Source organism: Rattus norvegicus, chromosome 20 (assembly GCF_036323735.1).
Source record: "Rattus norvegicus strain BN/NHsdMcwi chromosome 20, GRCr8, whole genome shotgun sequence".
Classification (NCBI taxonomy): domain Eukaryota; kingdom Metazoa; phylum Chordata; class Mammalia; order Rodentia; family Muridae; genus Rattus; species Rattus norvegicus.
This window is the reverse complement of record NC_086038.1, coordinates 2,915,535-2,941,701: the sequence shown is the minus strand read 5'-3', so window position 1 is coordinate 2,941,701 and position 26,167 is coordinate 2,915,535. Positions and strand designations below refer to the sequence as shown.

At 49.8% G+C, this 26,167-nt stretch overlaps 3 protein-coding genes across 6 annotated transcripts; 2 read left to right on the top strand and 1 right to left on the bottom strand.

The window, feature by feature from the left end:
• The first annotated feature begins 7,324 nt into the window (after positions 1-7,324).
• On the top strand, positions 7,325-8,529 carry Ier3 (immediate early response 3). Its single transcript, NM_212505.2, has 2 exons — positions 7,325-7,566; positions 7,674-8,529. Exons 1-2 carry the CDS (start codon positions 7,357-7,359, stop codon positions 7,944-7,946), a joined length of 483 nt encoding a protein of 160 aa, NP_997670.1. The 5' UTR covers positions 7,325-7,356; the 3' UTR covers positions 7,947-8,529.
• A 266-nt stretch (positions 8,530-8,795) lies between these two features.
• Flot1 (flotillin 1) lies at positions 8,796-19,040 on the top strand. 4 transcript variants are annotated; one of them, XM_006256024.5, is made up of 13 exons: positions 8,796-9,095; positions 9,392-9,448; positions 9,694-9,769; positions 9,860-9,950; positions 10,146-10,289; positions 10,422-10,541; positions 11,015-11,110; positions 11,324-11,476; positions 15,905-16,086; positions 16,181-16,226; positions 16,651-16,788; positions 16,937-17,101; positions 18,768-19,038. In XM_006256024.5, exons 2-13 carry the CDS (start codon positions 9,406-9,408, stop codon positions 18,798-18,800), a joined length of 1,287 nt encoding a protein of 428 aa, XP_006256086.1. In that variant the 5' UTR covers positions 8,796-9,095; positions 9,392-9,405; the 3' UTR covers positions 18,801-19,038. The 4 variants fall into 4 exon arrangements, with proteins under 4 accessions (XP_006256086.1, NP_073192.2, XP_063135567.1 ...); NM_022701.2 differs by having other exon boundaries at positions 8,931-9,095; positions 9,398-9,448; positions 18,768-19,040; XM_063279499.1 differs by lacking the exon at positions 8,796-9,095 and having other exon boundaries at positions 9,428-9,448; positions 9,694-9,770; positions 9,857-9,950.
• Positions 19,041-19,975: 935 nt separating this feature from the next.
• Positions 19,976-24,125, bottom strand: Tubb5 (tubulin, beta 5 class I). Its single transcript, NM_173102.2, has 4 exons — positions 23,873-24,125; positions 22,479-22,587; positions 22,029-22,139; positions 19,976-21,897 (listed from the first exon to the last, which is right to left on the bottom strand). Exons 1-4 carry the CDS (start codon positions 23,927-23,929, stop codon positions 20,840-20,842), a joined length of 1,335 nt encoding a protein of 444 aa, NP_775125.1. The 5' UTR covers positions 23,930-24,125; the 3' UTR covers positions 19,976-20,839.
• Positions 24,126-26,167: the final 2,042 nt, after the last annotated feature.

The following is a 26,167-nucleotide window of genomic DNA, read 5'->3' as shown; positions in this document are numbered from 1 at the left end:
CATTCAAAAGGTACAGTCAGTTCAAGGTCCTTCTCAGCTACTTAGAGAGTTCAAGGCCAACCTGAGCTCTCTCTCTCTCTCTCTCTCTCTCTCTCTCTCTCTCTCTCTCTGTGTGTGTGTGTGTGTGTGTGTGTGTGTGTGTGTGTGTGTGTGTAGGCAATCACGCCACAGTGTGTGAATGGAAATCAGAGGACAACTTGTGGGAGTTGGCCCTCTCCTCCTTCCGTGTGGGTCCTGGGCATAGCACTAAGGTCATTTCAGGCCCTCTAGGCTTGATGGAAGGTGTCTTTGCCACATGTGCCATCTCATCAGTCAGAGAGATTATCTTAAAAAAAAAAATAGTTCTGGGCCTTGGAAAATTGGAAACAGCAGCCAAGAAGGTGGACAAGTCAGTCTTCACAGAATTACATCTGGCCAAAGAGAAGTCCTGTTAGCTGCTGCCTGAAAGCAGGTGTAGGAAGCTTGTGTTGGTACAGCCGCACCAAGCTGGGCCGAGCCAGTCTGAGCTGCACTGCAGGGCAGGTGGTCGGACCTGTTACTTCTGCAACTTGCCCAGAGCTGCAGGCACATTTGCCCCGCTTTTGCGTCATAGGAAAATTGCCAGGATCTGATCAAAGCTAAACAATCCACTTCAGGGGTCATTTATTAACTGCCTAAGACACACCACGTTGCCCCACTCGGATCAATGGAGGCCTCTGGCCAGAATTGTTCCAGCTAAACTGCATGCCCTGGAGCAAGGGAGGGCGTGTAAAATTGCTTGCGTTGGCCGGAGAGGAAGTAGGAACGCAGAAATCTCTTCTTTCTCTGTAATAAACAAAGAATCGCCAAAGCTTCCTGAGAGAACCCAGGAAGGGGATGGAAAAGAAACTGTACATTGCAGCTCTAGCAATCTTACTGTTAGGAGGCTGCTTTCCTGTGAGGCCATCTTGACTCAAAAGAATCTCCTCCCCAGACTCAATGGCTCCTACCCAAGTATCATGGTCTGCAGGCCCAGAAGCTGTCTTAAGTATTTATTTGTTTATTAATTCTGGCTCTTTTTTTTGGGGGGGGGGGCACCTTCATTATCCTCCTTCCTCGGTTCTTTTTATTGTATTTTATTTTCTCTTTTCCTTTGTGTAGACCTGGCTTGTCCAGGGACTTGCTGTGCCAAGCAGGCTGGTACCAACTCACAGAGATCCCCTGCCTCTGTGTCCCCTGGTGCTGGCATTGAAGGCATGTGTCACTGTGTTACACCGGACTCGATTTATTATTTTTTTTTCCTAAGATTCTTTTTATCTTTAATTATGTGTCTATGCTGTGGGGATAGGGGTGTGTATATGCGCGAGCGAATGAACACATGAGTGACGGACCGTGCCCTTGAAGGCCAGAAATGGCCACCGGATCCCTGGAGTTGGAGCTAGAGGCCTCTGGAAGAGCAGCCGGTACACTTAACCACTGAGCCAGCCCCTTGGTTATTTTTAAATTGCTGTACACTCACTGTATAAAAGGAAGGGTTTTTGCTTTATCACGGTGTTATATATAGTGTGCTCTGCTCAGACTCACCCTCCTCCCGGTTGTCCTTCCCACCGGCTCTCAGTCTCTCAATGAGCCTCTATTCCTCCTTTCATTCATATATATATATATATATATATATATATATATATATATATATAGTGAGGAAGCATGGGATGAGGACAATCCTGTATTTAATCTCTGCATAACTGAGAGGCCAGTCTACCCACTGGCCAATTGAGGAAACAAATTAGCATTGCATGGTTAATAAATAATAAAATCTCTTTAAAGAGAATTATTTATTTTTTATGTATATGAGTACACTGTAGCTATCTTCAGAGGGCATCAGAAGCCATTACAGATGGTTGTGAGCCACCATGTGGTTGCTGGGAATTGAACTCAGGATCTCTGGAAGAGCGGTCAGTGCTCTTAACCGCTGAGCCATCTCTCCAACCCTCTCCCTTGGTTTCTAACTGAAATGTGTTTCAGTCAGCAACATGGTTAGGTGCCCAGCAAATGAGGAGCCTTTCATTCTCAGCCCCCAAAACCTCTGGCTGCATCCCTTTGTCCTGCCCCCCTTTCTCAGAGTCACACACTTTCTTTTTTTGTTCTTTTTTTTTTTTTTTTTTTTTTTTTTCAGAGCTGGGGACCGAACCCAGGGCCTTGCGCTTGCTAGGCAAGCGCTCTACCACTGAGCTAAATCCCCAACCCCTCAGAGTCACACACTTTCAAATGTCGACTGTTTCCCTGTTCAATGTGTGAGAGCGTGGGGAAAGGGGGTTGCGGGCGGGCAGAGAAGCCTGAGCCACAGCCGAGTTTTTCCAACTTCTGCTTTGAGGAAGCGAAGGCGAGGTACTGAAGGGAGAAAGCTGGATGAACACTGGGGGTGAAGTTCAGCTCTTCAGAAGACATAGTTTAAAACCCACGCATTAAGGGGCTGAAGCAAAGAACTCTCCTTAGATCCGCTGCAGCTCACGACCTTCTGTAATTCCCATCCCAGGAGTCCTACCGGCCTCTGTGCTGCGCAGACAAACACAGGAAAAACATCCATCCATACAAAACAAGTTTTGTTTTGTGTTTTGTTTTAAGCTAAAACTTGGTTTTAAAACCCAACTAGGCGCAGCACCAAAAAAAAAAAATTATTAAAAGGCTAAACAAATAGATAAAATGATGATTTTTTTTTCCTACTTCTATAGAGTAAACAAACAAAAGGAGGGTGGGAACTGAGATGCCAGGTCAAAGGCAGGAAAAGAAGGAACGCGTTGCTCTGGAAGAGGAAGGGAAAGAGAGCTGGGGTTGAGGAGGTGGGGCTCTGTGCGTGTGCGAGAGAGAGAGAGAGAGAGAGAGAGAGAGAGAGAGAGAGAGAGAGAGAGAGAGTGTGTGTGTGTGTGTGTGTGTGTGTGTGTGTGTGTGTGTGTGTGTGTCGGAGGCGGTGTTCCAGCAGCTAAGGGCCTGTTTTTCCAGAATAAGAACCCGGGGCACCGGCACAGCTGACGGGCTCAGCCCCTGGTACTTCCCGGTTTTAACTCATCGCCCAGCCCCCACTCCCACATCCCCTTCCTGGTTTACTGATTCCATCTTTCCCTGGATTCCTGGGTGGCCGAGCCCACAGTCCCCAGAGACACTGGGAAATGGGGGTGAGACTGCGTGAGAAAGAATGGCAAGGAGCTGGATCCTCTGGGTCATCGCCGGGTCCCATTCTGGTATGGCCACAAGAAAGGACAGTGAGGCTAACTGGGCCCAGCTGGAAGTCAGGATTCCAGATGTAGGAGTTAGTGCTGAAACCTGAACCTGAGGTCTCTTGTTTTCCCTCCCTGACCCAAGCCCTGGGGAAATTTTCCATCACAAACAAGTTATGCATTCCTAACGTTGGGAGCCTCCTGCTCTCTCCCACCAGTTTCCTTTCATCCTCAGCAACCCCCTCCCCTCTGCGCATGAGGGTCTGTGTACACTGTGCTGAGCGGCTGTGCTGAGCTGCTGTGCTCTCTCGATGGTCCCTGCGTAGTGTGTGAATTCTTAGGAAGGAGAGCGTGAGTGTAGGTGTGTGTGGTAGTCTCGGCTCAGGTGCCGATGTGAGGATGCTGGCAAGAACGCAAGGCGGATATGAGAAAACGGATATTTGTTTATGCCCACAGGAAGAGGTGTATGAAATGTGGAAATTGTCTCCCGTGTTTAGATGGGACTCATGAGCCCAGGAAACAATCACTTACAGCGCGGGGAAGCAACTCTATCTATCTAGCCCAAGTGTGAGGCTTTATTTGTGTTCCTGAGCATCCTTGGTTGAAAACATGCCCTCCTGTGTTTCCTATTTGGTGTCTAAGAGCTCTTCTAGGATTGACAAGATGGCACAATAGGAAAAAATACTTGCTGTCAAGTCTTGATGACCTGAGTTCAATCCCAGAGCTCACATGGTAGGAGAGACCTAACTCCCAAAAGTTGAGCCACACGCCCCCCTCAAATAAATGTAATAATAATTTTTAAAATTTCCAAATTGAACTGAAGGAGGTGGTGACCCGCATCTTCAGTTCAGGGACTCAGGAGGCAGAGGCAGGTGGATCTCTGTGAGTTCAGAACCGCCAGGGCTACATAAAGAAGTCCTGTCTTGAAAAATCAAAAATAAATAACTAAATAAAAACAAAACTCTCGGGTTGAATATAGTTCAGTGGTAGAGCATTAGCCTAGCATACAGGAGGCCCTATTTTCAGTTCCCAGTTAAAAAGAGAAGGGGAAAAAAAGTCCCATTTTTACACTAAATTTATTCATTTTTTTTGTTGTTGGTTTTTTTTTTTTTGTTTGTTTTTTTTTGTTTTTTGTCTGCATGCCTGTCTGTGCACCCACATGTGTATCTGGCTCTAGGGGCGATGGGAAGAAGTCATTAGAGCCCCCCTGGAACTGGAGTTACAGATGGTCGTGAGCCACTGTGGGATTCCAAGCCAGGTCCTCTACAGGAGCAGAGATGCTCTTAACCTCTGAACCACCTCTCCAGCTTCCCAGCTTTTCTTAGGACTTTGTTTATGTGAGAAGTCTAGAGGGATTTATTGACATTCAGAAGCTTGGAGGACCCAGCAACAGTGTACTCACATACATAAAACAAGTAAATCTTTTTAAAAAGAGAGAGAGATTTATTTTTAAAAAAGAGAATGCGGGGTTGGGGATTTAGCTCAGTGGTAGAGCGCTTGCCTAGGAAGCGCAAGGCCCTGGGTTCGGTCCCCAGCTCCGAAAAAAAGAACAAAAAAAAAAAAAAAAAAAAAAAGAGAGAGAGAATACTAGAAGTGTCTCCTCCAGTCTCATTTTTTAAAGATTTATTTGAATACTCTGTCACTTTCTTCAGACACAAGACACTCCAGAAGAGGACATCAGATCCCATTACAGATGGTTGTGAGCCACCCAAGTGGTGGCTGGGAATTGAACTCAGGATCTCTGGAAGAGCAGTCAGTGCTCTAACTGCTGAGCCATCTCTCTAGCCCTCTGTTCTCATTTCCGTCAGGTTGCTGTTACTCTCTGCCTGAGGCCCCTTCAGTAGCTTGTGGCCCCTCATATACTCTACCTCAAGGACGTAGTCCTCATCCCAATTTAGACTGCTCTTGTTCTTGGCCTGTGCTCTGTGATCTGGGGCCAGACCCAAGTTTTCGGCCTATCTGTCTTGTGAGCACTCCTCTCTGCCTAGCTCCTCTCCCACCATTAACCTTTCATTGACTCTTGCATAGGGAAACTTCCTGTGAGGTGGCTTTCCTTGATATTTCCCAAAACGAATCCTGTACTTTTCCAGCTTTGAGCCTCTGCTGTTTTTTTTTTTTTTTTTCTTTTTCACAGTCACCCTTCCCATCTGAATGTGTCATAGACCACCTAACAGGTCATCTGAAATGTCACTCCGGACTGAAGCCTCCCTGACTATGTATGAGTCAGATGTGAACACTAGCTTCTCAGGGTCCCCTTCGATAGTCTTCTTAGGACCAACAGAAGAATCTGGTCATGGTCCCCTCCTAAATCCAGGGGATAAAATCTTCCAGACCAAAGTGATGGCTTTATCCGGGGCTTGCTTTCCACCCGTGGTCAGAGCTCTCAATGGTGCACATGTGTTCATATATAATTCTATTACTTATATGGGTGTGTGTACATGTGGGCATATGTAGACCACACATGGAAGTCAGGGGGTAACTTTCATTTCTTTTTTTTATAGAAGATTTATTTATTATATATGAGTACACTGTAGCTGTCTTCAGACACACCAGAAGAGGGCATTAGATCCTATGAGCCACCATGTGATTGCTGGGATTTGAACCCAAGACCTCTGGAAAAACTGAAAGTCAGTGCTCTTTTTTTTTTTTTTTTAATTTTTTTTTTTTTTTTCGGAGCTGGGGACCGAACCCAGGGCCTTGCGCTTCCTAGGTAAGCGCTCTACCACTGAGCTAAATCCCCAGCCCCAAAGTCAGTGCTCTTAACCTCTGAGCCATCTCTCTAGCCCAGGGGGGTGATTCTCTAAGAATCGGTTCTCTTCTTTGACGGTGTGGATGCCAGGGATCAAACTCAAGTCACCAGGCTGAGCCATCTCATCTATATTGTCTTATTTGTTTTAAGATACATCTCATTTTTACATTATGCATGAGTCTTTTGTCTGCGTGTATGTATGTGTACCACATGCATGCGGATGCCTACAGAGATCAGAAAAGGGCATCAGGGGCTAGAGAGATGGCTCAGCGGTTAAGAGCGCTGACTGCTCTTCCAAAAGTCCTGAGTTCAATTCCCAGACACCACATGGTGGCTCACGACCATCTGTAATGAAATCCTATGCCCTCTTCTGGTGTCTCTGGTGACAATGACATACATAAAATAAATAAATAAATCTTAAAAAAAGAAAAAGGGCATCAGATTTCTTGGGACTAGATGTGAGCTGCTATTTCTGGGAACCGATTCCAGGTACCTCTTCTGCAGAAGCAGCAACTGCTCTTAATAGCTGTGCCAGCTCTCTCTCCAGCCCCTCCTTTGTTACGGTTTGGGTTTGTTTGTTTTTTGAAACTGATCTTGCTGTGTTCCCTAGACTGGTTCCAAATTCCTCTGGTTCAAGGCAAGCAGTAGAGCAGAGGGCTGAAGTTGCACGTTGTGCTGGGTGGTTTCCACAATACTCTCACTCGGATTGTTACAGGTGCTCAAAAACGTTGACTTCCGTGCAGTCTCCCAATGGTACTATATACGACTGGCATAATCTTATTATTCGACCAACCTAACAAGGGGCAAAAGCGGGGACTGCGGACTTCCTGTCTCCGCTCTATCCCTTTGAATAGCTTCTCTGGGGTGTCCCTGGGTAATCGCTGCATCTCGTTTTGTGTGTGTGCTCTGTCGAAACGTCTGTGATGTGTGTATGGTTTTCACGTGAACGGAGGCAGGCAGAGTTGGGTCTGTGGGTTCTAGTGTGTTCTTAATCTTTTTGGAAGTTTGTGCAGTGACTTCCCCTCTGGGATTGTTTCCTATGCATACCTTCAAGTATGTGTGAATGTGTTTTCTGTGGTCCCTTGATCTTACTGGGCTTCTCTAAGGAGGGTGGCTGGACCATCTGCTACGTGTCTGGGAGCCCCTCTCTAGCTACCACATGTCCCGACATGTGCTTACTCCCAATATTTGCACCCACTCGCATTCACAACTCCCAGGCAAAAAGAAAAAATCAAAAAAACAAAAAAAACGTGCACTGGGGCACCTAGAAAATGGGCAGCCAAGGCTCCGCCTACATTTTGCTTCCTCCTTGGAATTTCCAGCCCTGTGCAGCCAACTGCTCCCTAGCTGCGAAGGGCGGAGTTTCCCGGCTCTATAAGTAGTGGTGCCTTACCGGGGATCCGCACTCCTCCGTACCCTCTGTACAGCGCGCGAATTATGTGCCACTCACGCAACCATCTCCACACCATGACTGGCCTGAGGGCTCCGGCGCCAGCTCCCTCCACCAGCCCGGAACTCCGGCGGGGCTCCGGTCCCGAGATTTTCACCTTCGACCCCCTCCCGGAGCGGGCGGTAGCGTCCGCCGTGCGTCCGAACACTTCTCGCGGGCACCGAAAACGCAGCCGACGGGTGCTCTACCCTCGAGTGGTGAGTATCGCCCGAGTGGGCAGCAAGAGGTCGAGTCGCCCCGGTACCTTTGGGAACAACTAGATGCGGGGACTTTGCTCTGACGTTTCCCTCTTTTCTCTGCTCAGGTCCGGCGCCAGCTACCAACCGAGGAACCCAACATTGCCAAGAGGATCCTCTTTCTCCTGCTCGCCATCATCTTCTGCCAGATTTTGATGGCTGAAGAAGGTGTGTCGCAGGCCCTGGCTCCGGAGGATGCTACCAGCGCCATATCACCTGAGCCCATCTCTGTGCCCATTACTGCGCCTCCTGTCCTCGAGCCTTTGAACCTGACCTCGGAGTCCTCGGACTATGCTCTGGATCTCAAAGCTTTTCTCCAGCAACACCCGGCGGCATTCTAAACGCGATGGGTCACAGTCCGGAAAAAAAACCCAAAGAGGCACCAGGGGTACCTGGTGCGCAAGAACGTATCCCAAACTGGGACTTATAAGGCAACGCTAACTCAGAACACTACCGCCAAGATGCCGGTTCTTGGGGCGAGCCCGAGGCACCGTGGGTCCTGGCTAGGCTCACTGGTGACGGACGGAGGTCTTCTCGGTGTCTAATTAATATTTATGTATTTATGTATATCCTCCTAGGTGAAGGAGGGGTGTATGTAATATTTATTCTAACTTATGCAGGGGTGCGAGATATGCCCCCTTGCTGTGACACAGATATTTATTACGATTTATAGGGTCCGTGAGACAGAGTTGTGGGAGGATTAGTTTAGTCTTGGTCGGGGGGCATAGGTTTAGGGGTAACACTCCATTTTCCAGCACTTCGACTCTGTTGTAAGACTTTGGCAGACCCTTGGGAATACGGTCTGTGGCCTTTGATGTCTTCCTGACTGGAAGTCTTGGGTCCATGGATTGTCAGAGGGCGGCTGTCTGGGGTCGCCTAGTATGTTCTGTGAACACGAATAAACTTGATTGCCTGTCATTATTATCAGCGGTTCTCAAAGTGTATCATTTTAAGGCGGGGGTGGGGAAGTGGCGGGAGGATGTGACAAGGTCCCCTGTCTGTATTCTTTCTTGGGTCCTGAACTCTTTTCTTGGAGTTACAGACCTATATCCGGTCACCGGATGCTGTCATACATTGCTGGGTCTGCGGTTTTCCCAGTTAGAGAGTGGTGTGGCAACCAGCTTACTCACCGCAGGCGGCGGGTATTCAGGAACCCGAGTGGAAGGCGTGGCCTCGGGCGGGGGCGGGGCTACCAGGCCAGTGCTTGGAGCAGGGAGGGGTGTTAATGGGGGGGAACGTCTGGCATCCCCTCTAGGCTGCCGAGAACTGTGCTGCGGACCCGAGCGGGGCCTGCCGGGAAAGGGGCGGGCCGAGGGCTTGGGAGGGGGCGGGGTCGCGTCTGTTGCTGCAACAGGGTGCGGCCGGGTCGGGGGCGCAAGTGCAGTTTCCACTAAGCCGGGTGTTCAAGCAGTCTCCACCCAGTTTTGGGGCTCTGCGGGTCTCCGCGCTTCCCTAGACCCCAGTGGGGTTGCTTACCGGCATTCCGGAAGGTGAGAGGGGATGGGAGGCGGAGCCTGGGGCCGCCGACGAGCCTGGAGGCTGCGGAACTGCTGCAGACCCCTGGGCGCGGGAGAGCTTTGTGTGGCAGAGGGGCTAGGGGGCGCCGTGAGGGGAAGGCAGTGAGAATCTGTTGGCACGGAGGAAGAAGTCCCTGGGGAATCTTAGGACTGTCACAGGGGCGCTCAAGGGACTGGGCGGTGGCAGAGGCAGTTCTCCTGATAGGAGGGGGAAGAGGTGCCACAGGGCCCCTTCCCCTCTGCAAAGGCTTCTTCTCTCTCCCCTCCAGTTGCAGCCTCAACTATGTTTTTCACTTGTGGCCCAAATGAGGCCATGGTGGTCTCCGGTAAGTTTCCTCCCACCCAGTGACCCCCCCCCCCGTTCCCTTTAAACCTGACTTCTGCCCCTTCCTGCCCGCATGAGCTTCCCAGCCCCAACGTTCTGCCCGCGATGGCTACAAACCACCTGTGGTTCCCAGCCAAGGCATCGAATGCTAACCCCCTCAGCATCCAGATTCTTGTTATGGGTGGTCCACCCTTTTCCCCATTGTCTTTTGCTCTGCCACGGTCACATTATGCCCTCACCTTACAGGGTTCTGCAGGAGCCCCCCAGTCATGGTGGCCGGAGGCCGAGTGTTTGTCCTACCCTGCATTCAACAAATCCAAAGGTAGATAGAGCAACAGAACTCTGGGGGGGGGGGGACACCCATTTTCTTCTCTACTCTTTTCTCTTACTGTCTGCTCCATTTTCCCCCTAGGATCTCTCTCAACACACTGACCCTCAATGTCAAGAGTGAGAAGGTTTATACCCGCCACGGGGTCCCCATCTCAGTCACGGGCATTGCCCAGGTGAGGCTCGCAGAGCCTTCCTCCCAAAGCCCACCCCACCTTTCTCCTGGCCATTAAGCACCTCTGACTGTGGACTTCTCAGTTCCATCTTCCTGCTGGTCTCACTTTCAGCCACTGCCCCCAAGACTCCTAGCTCTTCCTCCTCCTCTCCTTGCTTCACCCATCACACCCCTTTCTATCTCTATACGGCTGCAGGTGAAAATCCAGGGGCAAAACAAGGAGATGCTGGCAGCTGCCTGCCAGATGTTCCTGGGGAAGACAGAGGCAGAGATCGCCCACATTGCCCTGGAGACGCTGGAAGGCCACCAGAGGGCAATCATGGCCCACATGACTGTGGAGGTGGGACTGGGGGACAGGAGAAGACCTGGGTGGGGTGTCAGGAGGAGTGGTCCCCAAGGATCATGACAGACCAGCTCACCTGTGGCAGATGATGAATCTGACTCCCCTCTTCCCACCGTTCTTCCTCTATAGGAGATCTATAAGGACAGACAGAAGTTCTCAGAGCAGGTTTTCAAGGTGGCCTCCTCCGACCTGGTCAACATGGGTATCAGTGTGGTTAGCTACACTTTGAAGGACATTCACGATGACCAGGTAAAAATAGTCAGTTGAGGTGGACTTGGTGGCTGGAACCTATAAATCCCAACATGGGTGGGGGTCAGGGCGGGGGCCTAAAGCATGAGGGATCTGGGCTACGTATTGAGTTCCATTCCCGCCTGGGCTACATAATGAATTCCAGGCTAGCTCCAGCTACAGGGTGAGATCCTGTCTCAAAACAAACAGCCTGGTGTGGTGGTGCAGGCCTTTAATCCCAGCACTCAGGAGGCAGAGGCAGGTACTCTATGAGTTGGAGTCTGGTCTACAAGGTAAATACCAAGACAGACTTGTATAATAGACCATATTTCAATAAACAGAACCCATTCAGTGGTAGAGCACTGACCTAGCCTAGCGTGCTGGGGGCCCTCGCCTCACCCTACACCACAAAACAAAAGCCAAGACAGTTGATCCTTCCTGCTTCCTGATTCCATCTCGCAAACCCTCCTGAAACTGGTTTCCCTCTTCCACAGGATTACTTACACTCTTTGGGGAAGGCTCGCACAGCACAAGTGCAGAAAGATGCTCGGATTGGAGAAGCAGAGGCCAAGAGAGATGCGGGGATACGGGTGAGGGAGATGGGGCTTCTCTATCACCGCTGGCTTGCTAGACCCCCAGGGGACAAGGGCACAGGGTGTTTGCAGGGTTCAGCTGAGTGTGGTTGGCCAAGCTGGGTCAGCAGGGGGTGGTGTGGCGGAGAGCAAGCAGGGAGTGGTCATTGACAGTCTGGCCGAAACTTACCCTCGGCCTTACCCTCGGCCTTCCTCACTACCCTGACGTAGGAGGCTAAGGCCAAGCAGGAGAAGGTATCCGCACAGTGCCTCAGTGAAATAGAGATGGCCAAGGCCCAGAGGGACTATGAGCTGAAGAAAGCCACCTACGACATTGAGGTCAACACCCGGCGAGCACAGGCAGACCTGGCCTATCAGCTGCAGGTAAGCACAGGTGTCTAGGCTGCTCGATGACCCTTCCCCTTTCTTTCTCTCTTCCATCTGTATTAAGAGACACTGTGATCTTTGCTCTGATTCTGGTACCCCAATTTTTTTTTTCTTAAGATGTATTTATTTTTATGTATGTGAGTACACTGTAGCTGTCTTCAGACACACCCAGAAGAGGGCATCGGATCCCATTACAGATGGTTGTGAGCCACCGTGAGGTTGCTGGGGATTGAACTCAGGACCTATGGAAGAGCAGTCAGTGCTCTTAATCGCTGAGCCATCTCTCCAGCCCCCTGGGTACCCCAATTTTGACCCTTTTCCTCAGTATGATTAAGGACATAAAAGCGGGAATTCTCGTTAGCTGATGCAGCCTCCAGATAAGCTCAAACGCGGATGTGCTGTATCTGCACATACATGTAGACTTGAGCATTAGGCTGAAAAACCCAAGACAGACAGACAGACAGACACTCAAGCAGGGACTGGAGAGAGAGCTCAGGTGATAAAGTGCTCAGTGGCACACACTTGTAATCCCCAAACTGGGAGGCAGAGTCAGGTGAGTCTTGGGGGAGTCACTACTCAACCAGAGTAGCATAATCATTGAACCTCGGGCCAACGAGAGACTCAGAGTATACGGCAAATGGTGCCTGAGGAGGAATGACCTTGTATGTTACACAAACATTCATACATGTGTGTGCACGCCTATACATGTGTACATCTGCACATACATGTAGACTGGAGCATTCAGCTGAAAACCCAAAGCAGACATTCAGGCAAGCAGGCAGGCAGACAGGCAGACAGGCAGACAGAAAGGAGGGCGGGCAGGCCATGAATGTGATTGATCAAGAGGTAGACTGTGCCTCTCTGTAAAGGCACCTGGTTGCAGGTAAAATCCAAAGCGAAGAGCTGCCCTGTCCCCCACTCATCAAGCTGTGTTCTGGGTATGGGTCTGTATCTCTTGAGAATAAGAGAAACCTAGGGTGACTAGGGTACCCCAAAACTTTGGTGCTCAAAAGAGAGGGTGAGGAAGGAAACAGCCTTGAACGACGGCAAGTGAGCCGTGGGCGGCCTTTTATATTACAATCACATTACAAGAAGGGGTAGCTGGCCCCTGTCACTCATGCGTCACACATTTGAGGATCTGCCTGCTCACCAGGATTGAAGGGTAAACCACAGGTCAGTGCCTGCAGCGTTTGCTGTGTGCGCTGGACTCCAGAGTGCTGAAGAGTTCTAGTTCGCTGATGCAGCCTCCAGATAAGCTCAAACGCAGATGTGCTCCCTTGTTGCAGTTGCAGTCAGTCTGCACAGTTTCGCTGGAAATGACTCTCAGGACTGAGGGTAACACACACACACACACACACACACACACACACTCTCTCTCTCTCTCTCTCTCTCTCTCACACACACACACTCACACTCTCTCACACACACACACTCTCACACACACTCACTCTCTGTCTCTGTCTCTCTCACACTCACACACACACTCTCTCACACACACACACTCACACTCTCTCACACACACACACTCACACACACACTCTCTGTCTGTCTCTCTCACACTCACACACACACACTCTCTCACACACACACACACTCTCTCTCTCTCTCACACACACACACACACACACACACACACACACACACACACACACACTAAAACAATTCAGATAGCAATAATGTGCTTCTTTGTGGAGTCCCTTAGCGCTGGAGGCTGTGAAGTGTTTTACAGAGAAACTAGGTATTGTTAGGTTTCCTCTGTTCAGGCACAAATTGAAATGCAATTAGCTTCTGTTCCACACTGATGCATCAGCTCTGTGTGTTTTAATATAAAATTTCTTTAGTTTTTTTGTTTGTTTGTCAATTAGTTGTTTTTGTTTTCTTTTTGTTCTTCGAGGCAGGGTGTCAACTATGTAGCCCTGGCTGTCCTAAAACTCACTGTGTAGCCCAGGCTGGCCTCAAATACAGAGATCCACCTGCCTCTACCCTCGAGTGCTGGCATTAAAGCTGTGCACCACCATGCCCTGCTTGCTTGTTTGAGACCGGGTCCTCACACAGTAGCCCAGGCTAGACTCAAACATGTAGCAGTCTTCCTGTTTCAGCCTTTTTACCACTGAGATTACAAGCATGTACCACCATGCCTAGCTTATAAGGTATCTTTAAACAAAAACAACTTAAACAAAATTATATATTGATTATGGGATTAAAAAGTATAGATGGGGTTGGGGATTTGCCTAGGAAGCGCAAGGTCCTGGGTTCGGTCCCCAGCCCCGAAAAAAAGAAAAAAAAAAAAGTATAGACTAGGCTGTTCGTTGAACTCAGAGATCTTCCTGCCTCTGCCTCCAAGTGCTGGGTATTCACTGTGGAAACACACACCTTTAAATCCCAGCACTTGAGAGACAGAGCCAGGAGGATCTCTAGGAGCTGGAAGCCAGCCTGATCTATAGAGCTATTCCAGAATGGCCAGGGCTACACAAAGAAACCCTGACTCAAAAAAACAAACAAAAAAGATGTACTTTTATGTTATGTATTCATGTGATGAGTGTTTTGCCTACATGTTTATGTGTGCACTGTATGTGTACATGGGTTCTTGCCCGGTGCCTGTGGGGGTCAGATGAGGGCATCAGATGCCCCTGGAACTGGAGTTACAAAATGGTTGTAAGACACCAGGCAGGTGCTGGGTGATGAACACACATCCTTTGCAAGAGCATCCGGCACTCTTAACCACTGAGCTTTCTCTTCAGCCACCGTTAGGTTTAATTTAATTATATTTATGTACGTTCAGGTCGGAGACAACCTGCTGCTACAAGACAAGCCAGCTCTTTCCTACCATGTGGTCCCCCCAGGATCAAACTCATGTAGTCAGACTTGGAGTCAGGTGCCTTTATGCCCTAAGCCATCTTAGCTAGTCCAAGATCACATCAAGTTTGAAGCCAGCTGTACTTTTAAGGTAGCCTTTCTACAGAGTGACAACACCCAACTTAAAAAAAAAATGGGGGTTGGGGATTTAGCTCAGTGGTAGAGCACTTGCCTAGCAAGTGCAAGGCCCTGGGTTTGGTCCCCAGCTCCAAAAAAAAGAAAAAAAAAATGGCTCAGAGATTAAGAGGAGTGCTATTGCTCTTCCAGAGGTCCTGAGTTCATTTCCCACCAACCTCATGGTGGCTCACAACCATCTGTAATGGTGTGTCTGACAGCTACAGCGTACTCATAAATGCATTAAAAAGAAATCTTTTAAAAAGTACATTAATAATAAATATTTAGAGATGGGTGGTGGCGCATGTCTTTAATCTCAGCACTAGGGAAGCAGTTGGCCTCTGAATTTGAAACCAGTCTGGTGTGCGTGCAGTTGAGTTCCAGGACAGCCAGGGCTACATAGTGAAACCCTGTGTTGAAAAGCCAGATGAGGGCTGGAAAGATGATTCAGTGGTTAAGAGCACTGAGTGCTCTCCCAGAGGTCCTAAGTTCAAATCCCAGCAACCATATGGTGGCTCACCACCATCTGTAATGAGATCCGATGCCCTCTTCTGGTGTGTCTGAAGACAGCTATAGTGTACTCATATATAATAAATAAATAAGTCTTTAAAAAAAAAAAGAAAGAAAGAAAAAGAAAAGCCAGGTGATTAGACCTGGAGAGGTGACTCAGTGGTTAAGAGCACTGACTGCTCTTCCAGAGGTCCTGAGTTCATTTCCCAGCAGCCACAGGGTGGCTCACAACCATCTGTAATGATATCTGATGTTCATATAATACATAAATCTTTGAAAAAAAAAGAAATGCCAAACGATCATGATAATGGGGAAAAAGAGAAATTTGAACACACACGATCTCTGGAAGCTGGTAATAGCAGTTGCTTCCAGAAAGGAAACCAAGGGGTTTGAGGCAAGAGGTGGGAGGAAACAAGCCACTTTCAACACGTCTACTTTCCTTTTTGCGATTATTCTGTGTGCAAAAGATTAAAAAAAAAAAAGCTATCTGCTGTCAGGATGTAAAAGGCAGTACTGACTACTGAGCTGTGAGCGCTTGAGTTGATGGTGGGTTACTCTTCAGAGTGGCAGCAAAGAGAAACGGAGATGTGCGAACAGGACTGCAGAAATAGAATATGACCACAAAGGGCTCACTGCCCTCAGGACCCTCCTACTGGAGAGGGTTAACCTTTGTCTCATCCCAGGGAGGTCGTGTAGCAGCCTCACCCATTCTGCCGCTAAGGCCTTAGGCTAGCTGCTCTGAGAAGTCACATGGTGGTGGTTCCCAGGCCTTGGCTCGATTCTGTACTTGAAATGGATCCCACTACCCAGTGAGCTGAGCTGACCAGAAAGCGACTTCCTGGGTCTCTTCCACGTTGTATCCCACTGGTAGTGCCGGTTTTTCTCTCTGTCTCAGGCCACCTACTCCCCAGCCTTGCTTGACTCAAGTGCCCCTTTGCTCCCTAGGTGGCCAAGACGAAGCAGCAGATCGAGGAGCAGCGGGTACAGGTGCAGGTGGTGGAGCGCGCCCAGCAGGTGGCAGTGCAGGAGCAGGAGATAGCAAGGCGCGAGAAGGAGCTGGAGGCCCGGGTGCGCAAGCCAGCGGAGGCTGAGCGCTACAGGCTGGAGCGCCTGGCGGAAGCAGAGAAGTAACGCCCCCTTCCTGAGCCCCTTTCTGGCCCCTTGACGCTCATGGTCAGAAAAAGCGCCCTGGCAATGAACCGCTTCCCTTTCTGTCCCCAGGGCCCAGCTGATCATGCAGGCAGAAGCTGAAGCTGAGTCTGTGCGGGTGAGTTGGGGCATGGCTTCTGATTGGCATGAGGGGAGGGCTTATCAGGGTTTCTTGTTCTCTATTGCTTGTTTTTTGTCCTGGCTGACCTGGAACTCACTGTGTTAACAAGATGGCTTCAAACTCGGGGAGATCCATCTACCTCTGCCTCCCAATTACTGGGATTAAAGGCATTCACAACTGTTGTTGCTGTCGCTGTTGCTAACCTCCTCCCTTCTTCCCCCCTTCTCCTCCTCCTTCTCCCCCTCTCCCCACGCCCCATGTAGGAGGCAGGGTGGTTCATCTTGCCAGTGTGGAGGTCAGATCCCCCTGGAGATTTTAAGTAAGGTTGTTGGCCTGACTGGCAAGCACCTTTACCCTCTGAGACTTATTGGCCTCAGAATTTGGTATCCTTAATGAGTTGCCTGCCCCGTACCCTCCACAGATGCGAGGGGAAGCTGAGGCCTTTGCCGTAGGGGCCCGCGCTCGTGCTGAGGCTGAGCAAATGGCCAAGAAGGCAGAAGCCTTCCAGATGTACCAGGAGGCCGCCCAGCTGGACATGCTGCTGGAGAAACTGCCCCAGGTCTGGAGATGGGTGGGACTCTGAGAGGAGGGGTAAGGTGAAGTGGTTAGGGGTTGCCAAATACAAGGCACGACCGAAGTGGGGAGTCGCGGTCAGCTGTGGGGCGAGTCTGATGGATGGCGAGGTCATAGCTATCTCTGCCTACCAGGTGGCAGAAGAGATCAGTGGCCCCCTGACCTCAGCCAATAAGATCACGCTGGTGTCTAGCGGAAGCGGAACCATGGGGGCCGCCAAAGTTACTGGGGAAGTACTGGACATCTTAAGCCGTCTGCCAGAGAGTGTGGAGAGACTCACAGGCGTCAGCATCTCCCAGGTGAGGGGGAGTGCAGAGTGTGTGTGTTACTGAGTATCTAAGTCGCGCAATGCAGTAGGCGGAGTGCTTTTTTTTTTTTTTTTTGGTTCTTTTTTTCGGAGCTGGGGACCGAACCCAGGGCCTTGCGCTTCCTAGGTAAGCGCTCTACCACTGAGCTAAATCCCCAACCCCTGAGCTAAATCCCCAACCCCAGTAGGCGGAGTGCTTAACGGGCATCCGGAAGCCCAGGAAGACACCGACAGTGACTTTCTCGGTGCCCAAGCCACCCATATCAGGTGCGTGCTTGGTTAGTTCCAGGCCAGCGAGAGACCCTGAAAACATACAGGGCTTTGAGGAACGACAGCCAAATTAGCCTTTGCCTCCCCCACACAAGTTGCACATGCACACACAGAAGGACTACCTCCGACATGCTAGATGATGGATTCCCCATGGCTGGGAAGCAGAGCGTCAGTCTGGCCAGTCCCAGCAGCCAGTGTACCTGTGCACCACAGAAGAGCAAAGAATTCAGTGCTACCTGCTGGTGGCTATCTCCTTCCCGGTATCTCGTTACTTACTTCCCTTGAGTTTACCCACCAGTGGGTTATGGCAAAAGTCAGAACGATGTAAATCCCCCTTGCCTCACCTGCGACAGGTTGCCAATCTGTGCCTGTTTTCCTGATCTTAAAATTATCTTAAAGTGCTGACCCTGGTGGTGCCTCAGCACTCGGGAGGCAGAGGCAGAGGGGTCTCTTAAATTCGAGACCAGCTTGGACAAAGAGCAAGTGCCAGGACAGTCAGGGCTATACAGAGAAGCCCTGTCTCAAAAAGATAGATAGATAGATGATAGATAGATAGATAGATAGATAGATAGATAGATAGATAGATAAAACCCCAATAACCCAAAATTGGCTTGACGGTACAAAATGCCCTCCTTGCTGGGGTGTTAGGAAATTGTTTGCAGAGTACTTATGGCAGTGATGTGTAAACCACAAAAACCCAAACAAACAAACCCATGCAGCTGGGTGTATAAAGCTTGAAACGCAGCACTGAGTCTGTGGCTATCTGGGGCAATATAGTGAGACTCTTGTCTTTTTTGTTTTGAAGTATAGAATAGAGTTTATTCAGAGCATGGGGAGGGTAGTTAAGAGGGTAGTAGGGGCAGAGACAGACAGACAGACAGACAGAGGTAGAGGAGGCCAGCTATGAGCATGGGGGGAGGGGCAAAGGGGAAAGAGAGCAAGAGCCTTTTTGGGTGGAGACAGGCTTTCTTTGGTTAGTCCTGGCTGCCCCAGAACTCACTCTGTCGACCAGGCCAGCCTTGAACTCATAGATCCGCCTGCCTCTGCCTCCAGAGCGCTTTAGCACCATCCCCGGAGACCCCTTCTTAAAATTAAAACCACGTGAGTTTAAAAGCACACTTCATCAAGCTGCGTTTGTTGGGATATCCTTGAAGCCCAACTAGGCTTTGAGCTAAGGAGTATACAAGTTCTAGTCCCTCCGACTTCTTCTGTGATGGGTCTGTGACTATATGGATACCTGGAACTTGCTGTGTAGATCAGATCGGCCTTGGATTCAGAGATCCACCTCCCCCAAGCCTTTTCAATGTCCTCCCAGAAGCCATCCCTCCAAATGGATGCTACAGAGAGCAGATGCTGGATTCCCACGCTGTCATGTCTTTTTCCTCTAGGTGAATCACAACAAGCCTTTAAGGACGGCGTGAGCCCTCAGTTCCCAATGGTACCTGGACATGTGGCCCAATGGTCTCATTGCATGCGCCTCAGTTGGCCTCCCTGAGCATGACCCCCTGCCAAGGGTGCACATCTCTCCTTGCCAAATAGTCTGTGCCTTGCCTTGGAGGGCTTGCTCTCCGCCCATTTGCCAGTGCCCTGCACCAAGACTTTGGTTATCTTACTTCACCCCAACTATTTAACTTCCTGATTAAACGAGACTGAGCCCTCTGGGTAGCTATACTTTTCTTTCTCACTGAGACAGAAAGATAAGACCCAAAGATCTTGTTAAAGTACTGACAGCTAAAAGATCAGTTTGCAGCATGCTGAAAGCAGAAGAAACAAGTTCCAGGCTAGCCTGGGTGGCAAGAACCTGACTCAGTCTTTTCCCTACAAGTTGCCTTTGCAAATACAACCCTCTGGCTGGGCTGACAATACCGGTCAGATGTCAGTCTGGCTGTACAACTCCACTATAGGAAATGGTGTGGTATCCATGCGTACCCCTCAAACACCCTGTTCTACATATTAAAACCAGAGCCACTACTTATACCCAATGCCGGTAGGTGTGGTAGGTTTAGCCTGTGGTACTGACAAGGAAATGGAAGACAGCCTGAGCAAGTCTCTTAGAATGGTCTGACTACAGGTAAATCACCCCAGAGGGATGTGGGATGTACTGTGCTAGAGGGTTGACGATGGGCGTGAGGGGCTGCTTTCAGGATTGTGGGTAGCTTTGAACCCACAACCCTCTGCTGAGTGCTGTCAGTTAGAGGTTATGTCCAATCAGACATACCTTTTCCCCTGGAGAGCTGTGGGTATCACTCAGTGGTCCCCAGGCCTGAAAGAACCTCAGCCATTGGAAAGGCAGGAGCAAGAGAATCACCTAGTTATAGGCAGCCTGAGCAGATTAGACACTTAATTGGATGCAGCTCAACGATAAGAGCATTTACATAGCACCCAGGGCAATGTTCAGACCCTAACACCAGAAATTCAAAACGAAGATTTGGTTGGTTCTTCTAGGATAGCCTGCTCGCTTAGAAGGTTTTGTAAGTTTTGTGACATCCATCCACACGACCTCAGGAACAGTATAATTCAACCTGGGACCCTTGTCTCCACCAGCAACTTTACCTGCCCCTGAATGAGCACGCAGCCTCACACCTTTTTTTTTTTTCCAATTCCCATTTATTTTTGGCTCTCGGGGCAATGTCATCTTTTCAATATGAAAAAAAAAAAAAAAAAAAAGCCAAGTTTAACACAAAATAGAAAGGTAGGGAATGACCAAGCCAAGGAACAGGAGGGAAATGGGGCAGAGATGTTACCTCCCCTCTGGGGAGTGTGTGAGGCACCCAGGTGGAAATGGTAATTAGAGTGTTTCTGGACATTTAGAGAACAAGGCCTTGCTGCCCTGCCCCCACAAATCCCCATGCAACGTCCCTTGGAGAACCAACACAGGGAAGACACCTCCAATGGCAGATTTGGCTCAGGACAGCTAGGATATAAATGGTGATAATACTGTTAATACCTCTCCTGAGGCCGAGAGATGAAGCAGGGAAAAAAGAAAGCCCCATCGACTGAAAGCCTCAGCGATTCCCGTGTCTAAATGGCCCTGACTGGAAAATCCCACCCCCTAAGTAGCATCTCCTCTACCCACCTTTTCCCCACCCGCTACTTTGCTTTAAGATGGTGGCTACTCTCTTGAGTTCTTAGAACTGGGCTGGGTTCTACCCCGGGTCTGGAGCCGAACGCTGGTTCCTGGAGAATATATTGGAAGAATATTAACTGGACAGTCATAATAAAGAAATGGGTACCAGGAGGAAGCACAGGGTTAACGCTCAGAATGTCAGATCGGAAAGAGAAAGGAGACATTCCACAAAGAAATATTTATTGAGCGCCTGCCACGTGCCAGGCACCGTTTACCCCCCAATGAGAAAACAAAACGGAACAAAAACAGGACAGAGGCAGCAGAAAGAAACAAAGGGCAGTTGGAAAAAAGCTAAGGGAACTAAGCAGCCTGAGGTGACGCAGGGCTTCCGCCTTAGGCCTCTTCTTCTGCCTCCTCTCCGAAATCCTCTTCCTCTTCTGCGGTGGCGTCCTGGTACTGCTGATACTCAGAGACGAGGTCATTCATGTTGCTCTCAGCTTCGGTGAACTCCATCTCGTCCATGCCCTCACCCGTGTACCAGTGGAGGAAAGCCTTCCGACGGAACATTGCCGTAAACTGCTCAGAGATGCGCTTGAAGAGCTCCTGGATGGCCGTGCTGTTTCCGATGAAGGTGACTGCCATCTTGAGGCCTCGCGGTGGGATGTCACAGACAGCCGTCTTGACGTTGTTGGGGATCCATTCCACGAAGTAGCTGCTATTCTTATTCTGCACGTTGAGCATTTGCTCATCTACCTCCTTCATGGACATCCGTCCACGGAAGACAGCCGCAACCGTGAGGTACCGGCCGTGGCGTGGGTCACAGGCGGCCATCATGTTCTTGGCGTCGAAGACCTGCTGGGTGAGTTCAGGCACAGTGAGGGCCCGGTACTGCTGGCTTCCACGGCTGGTGAGAGGGGCAAAGCCAGGCATAAAGAAGTGGAGACGCGGGAAGGGCACCATGTTGACAGCCAGCTTCCGAAGGTCGGCGTTCAGCTGGCCCGGGAAACGGAGGCAGGTGGTGACACCGCTCATGGTGGCAGAGACGAGATGGTTCAGGTCTCCGTAGGTTGGCGTGGTGAGCTTAAGGGTACGGAAGCAGATGTCGTAGAGGGCCTCGTTGTCAATGCAGTAGGTCTCATCTGTGTTCTCTACCAACTGGTGGACGGACAGGGTGGCGTTGTAGGGCTCAACCACGGTGTCAGACACTTTGGGTGAGGGCACCACGCTAAAGGTGTTCATGATGCGGTCGGGGTATTCTTCTCGAATCTTGCTGATGAGCAGGGTGCCCATGCCAGAGCCCGTGCCTCCACCCAGCGAATGGGTCAGCTGAAAGCCTTGCAGGCAGTCACAGCTCTCCGCCTCCTTCCGCACCACATCCAAGACAGAGTCAACCAGCTCAGCTCCCTCTGTGTAGTGACCCTTAGCCCAGTTGTTGCCTGCCCCAGACTGACCTGGAATGTAATAAGGGGGAAAAATTTAAAAAGCCTAATCACATATGAGAGAAACACAATACTTCTTAATCTTTCAACGTTTGAAATAATCCCACTGGGGGACACATGGGAATCCGTTCCACATAACTCACCAAAAACAAAGTTGTCCGGTCTGAAGATCTGGCCAAAAGGACCTGAGCGAACGGAGTCCATAGTCCCGGGTTCTAGATCCACTAAGATAGCTCGAGGGACATACTTGCCACCTACAAGTATTCAAGATGTTCGATCAGCGATGAAATAGCTCAAATTTGGGGTGGAGAAATCAGCCACATATCACTAAAGTTGTCATTCCAGGCACTACCACCTGGTGGCAGTAGAGCCAACCTTCAGCCCCATAAGGTGTGTGTGTAAGGGGGGAAAAATGGGAGTCTCACAGAGGGGTAACTGATACCCAAGTGTGGGAAAACAGGGTGGTGATGCTGCCTTTAAACCCAACACTTGGAAGGTAGACCGATCTATGTGAGTTCCAGGGCGGCCAGTGATGAATGGGGTCCCTGTCTCAATAGGGGGGCACGCAGAAGAATCGGGATTTCTTCCCTCACCTGTAGCTTCATTGTAGTACACAGAGATTCGGTCCAGCTGCAAGTCGCTGTCTCCGTGGTAGGTGCCGGTGGGGTCGATGCCGTGTTCATCGCTTATCACCTCCCAGAACTGCATAAGGAAGAGAGCAGTGAGGCCTCAATGGCTCAAGTCCTAAGGGATGCCGCCCGCCCCTCATTTCGATTCCAGACATGCTCAAACGAAGCTGTGGTGCAGACACTGCAATTCCGTTATCTGCTTGCGGAACCCTCTACCGAGGAGCCTACGCCCCGGAAGGTTACAACCTTAGTGGATAGGACGGATGACTGGCGATTCAAAGGGCCGGGGACTGTAAGCATCTACATGGGCGGATTGGCGCCCACCTTCTTGGCTCAGCACCTAGGTTTGGTTCCTGAAGCCAGGCACCGCCCTTCCTGGCCAGCACAAAAGAGGGTTGGGGGAGAAAGGTGCGGCCACTGCAGTCGCCCACCCCTTACGCGCTCCACGTGACTGCGGTGGCGGGCCGCTCCTCCAGCAAACCACAAAGGCGGGAGCAGTGCGGGCGGGGCCTAGCTCGAGGGGCGGGGCCAGTGCGCCCCCGCGGGCCCGGGCCGCATTGTCCCTGCGCGCCAGGGGCTCCAGCCCCGCCCCCAAGAGGGTCCCACCCTTCGGCTGCAATGTAGCGGCCGCACTTCCTCCCTCCCCCTCCCCCGCTACAGGGCAATTGCCCGCAAACGGGGGGAAAATTTTTAAAAACCCCATGGCCTCCGATCTTTATTCCCTTCCTTCTTTCTCTCTCCTTAATCTCCCCGACAGTCTCTCACATACTTGAAAAGCTCACACTTTCTGTCCGCTCACACCCTAAGACCTCTTTTAAGGGCAATGAAAAGTAAAAGTAGTGCCCTACATAGAATCATAATCTAAAAAAAGCCTTGGGAAGGCGGGTTCTATGGAGTATCCAAGCCTTTGTTGAGGTAATGCGCACCGGGGCATCTCTGCAGCTGCCCGCCAAACCTCGCCCCTTCCCCCTCCATTCTGTTCCAGTAGGGCCCTCCAGGCGGGGTGGGGGTGGCGCAAGGGGAAAACCTCGCCTCGGCTTTGTCTCGGATCGTTTCCGCATCCCTCCTGTCCTCGGACCGTTAGAAAACCCCTTTTAATACCAGTTCTTTAGAGTCCCCCAGCCTCTCCTTTTCCCCGAACTCAAAAGCGTCTCTTAATAGCTTTCCGAAGATGTGCCAAGAAAAACATTTTCTCAATATTAGAACGCTAGCTACAAATATGGGTTATATTTATACGTACAAAACTTTGAGGGGCCAAATCTGACGAGCGGAGAATGCAAACGCCCCGTTAGCATTGCTCACGATTAACACAGATATCTCATCCTTACATATTTCATCTAAAATTATAAAATTCTTACCTTAGCACCGATCTGGTTGCCACACTGTCCGGCCTGGATGTGCACGATTTCCCTCATGGCTACGGTTTACTGTAATAATCTTTTTTTGATGGTCCCAATGTAGGTACCGAGCAAAAGAAGATAATTAAGGATTTTTGGTTTTTTTCTTCTGGGCTGGTCTCAGACTGATAGGATGGAACGTAGCCCCGGAGGCTGCTGCAGAGAGATGCGAGCACGACCGCAGGAAGGTTCTAAGAGGCAGAAGAGGCCGGCGAGCGCAGGAGGGAAGGCGCGCAGGGCGGGGCGCGCGTTCGCGCGGCCGGGGGCGGGAGATGGGCGGGCGCCTCGGGTTGCAGACAAAGCCTACCCAACCAGTCGCTGATTAGACCAGCGGATCACGTGCCAGACGGCCATTGGTCTCTGAGCCAGTGGCGAGCGCAGTCCTTTTTGGGAGTTGTAGTTCTCTATTGTCCACGCTGCAAAAAGAAGTTAAAGATGGGTGGGTACTGTGGGAGGATTAGGGGGTATCGCGTGTGTGTGTGTGTGTGTGTGTGTGTGTGTGTGTGTGTGTGTGTGTGTGTGTGTGTGTGTGTGTGTGTGTGTGTGTGTGTGATTTTATTTTATTTTTCATGAAAAATGACCTCTCGATTCCTAGCCTCTATTCCTGAGAGAGGATTTTGTACGAAAAGAGGTTTGGGGAAATATAGTAATTAGATGAGATCTGAGGTGCCTGAGTTGGAAGGTGGGTTGGGCACGCCCTGCCAGCTGCCCACCGCAGAAGGTCTGGGAAGGCCAGACTGCACAGCTCAGCGGAAAATCCTGAGAACTGTGTGCTCCTTCCCTGATACACAGTGTCTAGTTCTTTGTGATCCCAAGACAGGAATGAAAGAATTGCCCTTCTGTTTCCATGGGAGGTGTCTCAGGGGTTTTCAAAAGAGAAACAAAATTGCAAGGATCATGGAGAATCTGCATGGAGCTGATGTCCCAAAAGAATGGAGGTGTGTGTAAAATCTCTGGGAGATTCGGGCCTTTAGACACTGAAGACATCCTGGTCATCTTGTCAGTATAGACTGGAGTGGACAGACTAAGAGAATGCTAGTCTTTATATAGTGCCTCCATCTCAGACACTTGCAAGGGCTTTTGTTTGTTTCTTTTTGTTTTGTTTTGTTTTGTTGGTTTTTTTGTTGTGTTTTGTTTTCCAGTTAGTTGATTTTATTCATTAGGTGAGTCTGTGGCAATGTCCTGGAACTGAGAGGGAAGATGGGAATTGAATGGGCCCAAGTCAGAGCTCGTAAGCTTTTCTTTCCAGGGTTTTGAAAAATACTAAGTATCCTCAAACCTTTAAGGAGATACAAAATGATTCATTAGAATAAGAGCAGGAGTGGTTCACACGGTTAATCCCAGAATCCTGACTAGAAGGCAAGAGAAGTTCAAGGTCAGCTTGGGCTACCTAGAGACTACCTGGACAACCTGAGGCACAGCTTTAGGTTTAATCTCTAAGTGAACAAATAGAAAGGAAAAATTAGATTGTGCCTGCCCTACCTCCCAAACAATAGAGAGGTGGAGGCAGAAAGATACTTGCACTTTGGAGGCTAACCTGATCGACAAAACAAGAGCCTGTCTTGGACACAAAACATATTTGGGGCCAGAGAGATGGCTCAGCAATTAAGAGCATTTATTGTTCTCAGAACAGGTTCAATTCCCATCGCCCACATAGAAACTCTCCACCATCCATAACTCCAGGTCCAGGGGACTCAACATCCTCTTCTGTACTCTGCAGGTTTGTGGTACACAAAAATACATCCAAGCAAGCCACTAATACACATAAATAAATGCCTCTTTTAAAAAAGAGAAAAAAACAAAACAAAGGAAAGGAAAGGGTCTGGTAAGCAGTATCTACAATCATGTAAGCCAGGTGTGTTGGCCCAGATAGGAAGGAGGATCCCTGTGAGTTCAAGGCTAACCTTGTAAGTTAGTTCTAGGCAGAGGTACATAGTGAGCCCCCTTCTCTGGCTTAAAGAAGAAAATGAATCAAAGACATGCATCAACATATAGCTCAAGTCATCTTTTAAATAAAAGAACATTTTTAAGTTGCATTAGTACCCTTTTATCATTAAAAATACGGTATTCCGACTTTGGCTATGCTAACAATGGAAGCGAGTGTTTTATGCTACTTGAATGTTTCATTTACTGTAGGAACATGGGTAAGCCATCCAACTTAAAGCTTCAAACGTCTGGCGATTTATTGTGGATATGTTGAGAAAACCAATGGGAGAGAACTCTAAACTATACAAGCCACCTTCCAGGAATACGTTC

Excerpts from the sequence above, each read along its gene's own strand:
- Ier3 (NM_212505.2), top strand. The coding sequence starts at position 7,357 with ATGTGCCACTCACGCAACCATCTCCACACCATGACTGGCCTGAGGGCT. Across the intron at positions 7,567-7,673 it reads GGGTGCTCTACCCTCGAGTG|GTCCGGCGCCAGCTACCAAC; the intron begins GTGAGTATCGCC and ends TTCTCTGCTCAG.
- Flot1 (NM_022701.2), top strand. The coding sequence starts at position 9,406 with ATGTTTTTCACTTGTGGCCCAAATGAGGCCATGGTGGTCTCCG. Across the intron at positions 9,770-9,859 it reads TGCATTCAACAAATCCAAAG|GATCTCTCTCAACACACTGA; the intron begins GTAGATAGAGCA and ends TTTTCCCCCTAG. Across the intron at positions 16,227-16,650 it reads CTGAAGCTGAGTCTGTGCGG|ATGCGAGGGGAAGCTGAGGC; the intron begins GTGAGTTGGGGC and ends TACCCTCCACAG.
- Tubb5 (NM_173102.2), bottom strand. The coding sequence starts at position 23,929 with ATGAGGGAAATCGTGCACATCCAGGCCGGACAGTGTGGCAACCAGATC. Across the intron at positions 22,140-22,478 it reads GTACTACAATGAAGCTACAG|GTGGCAAGTATGTCCCTCGA; the intron begins GTGAGGGAAGAA and ends GAATACTTGTAG. Across the intron at positions 21,898-22,028 it reads ACCGGACAACTTTGTTTTTG|GTCAGTCTGGGGCAGGCAAC; the intron begins GTGAGTTATGTG and ends ATTACATTCCAG.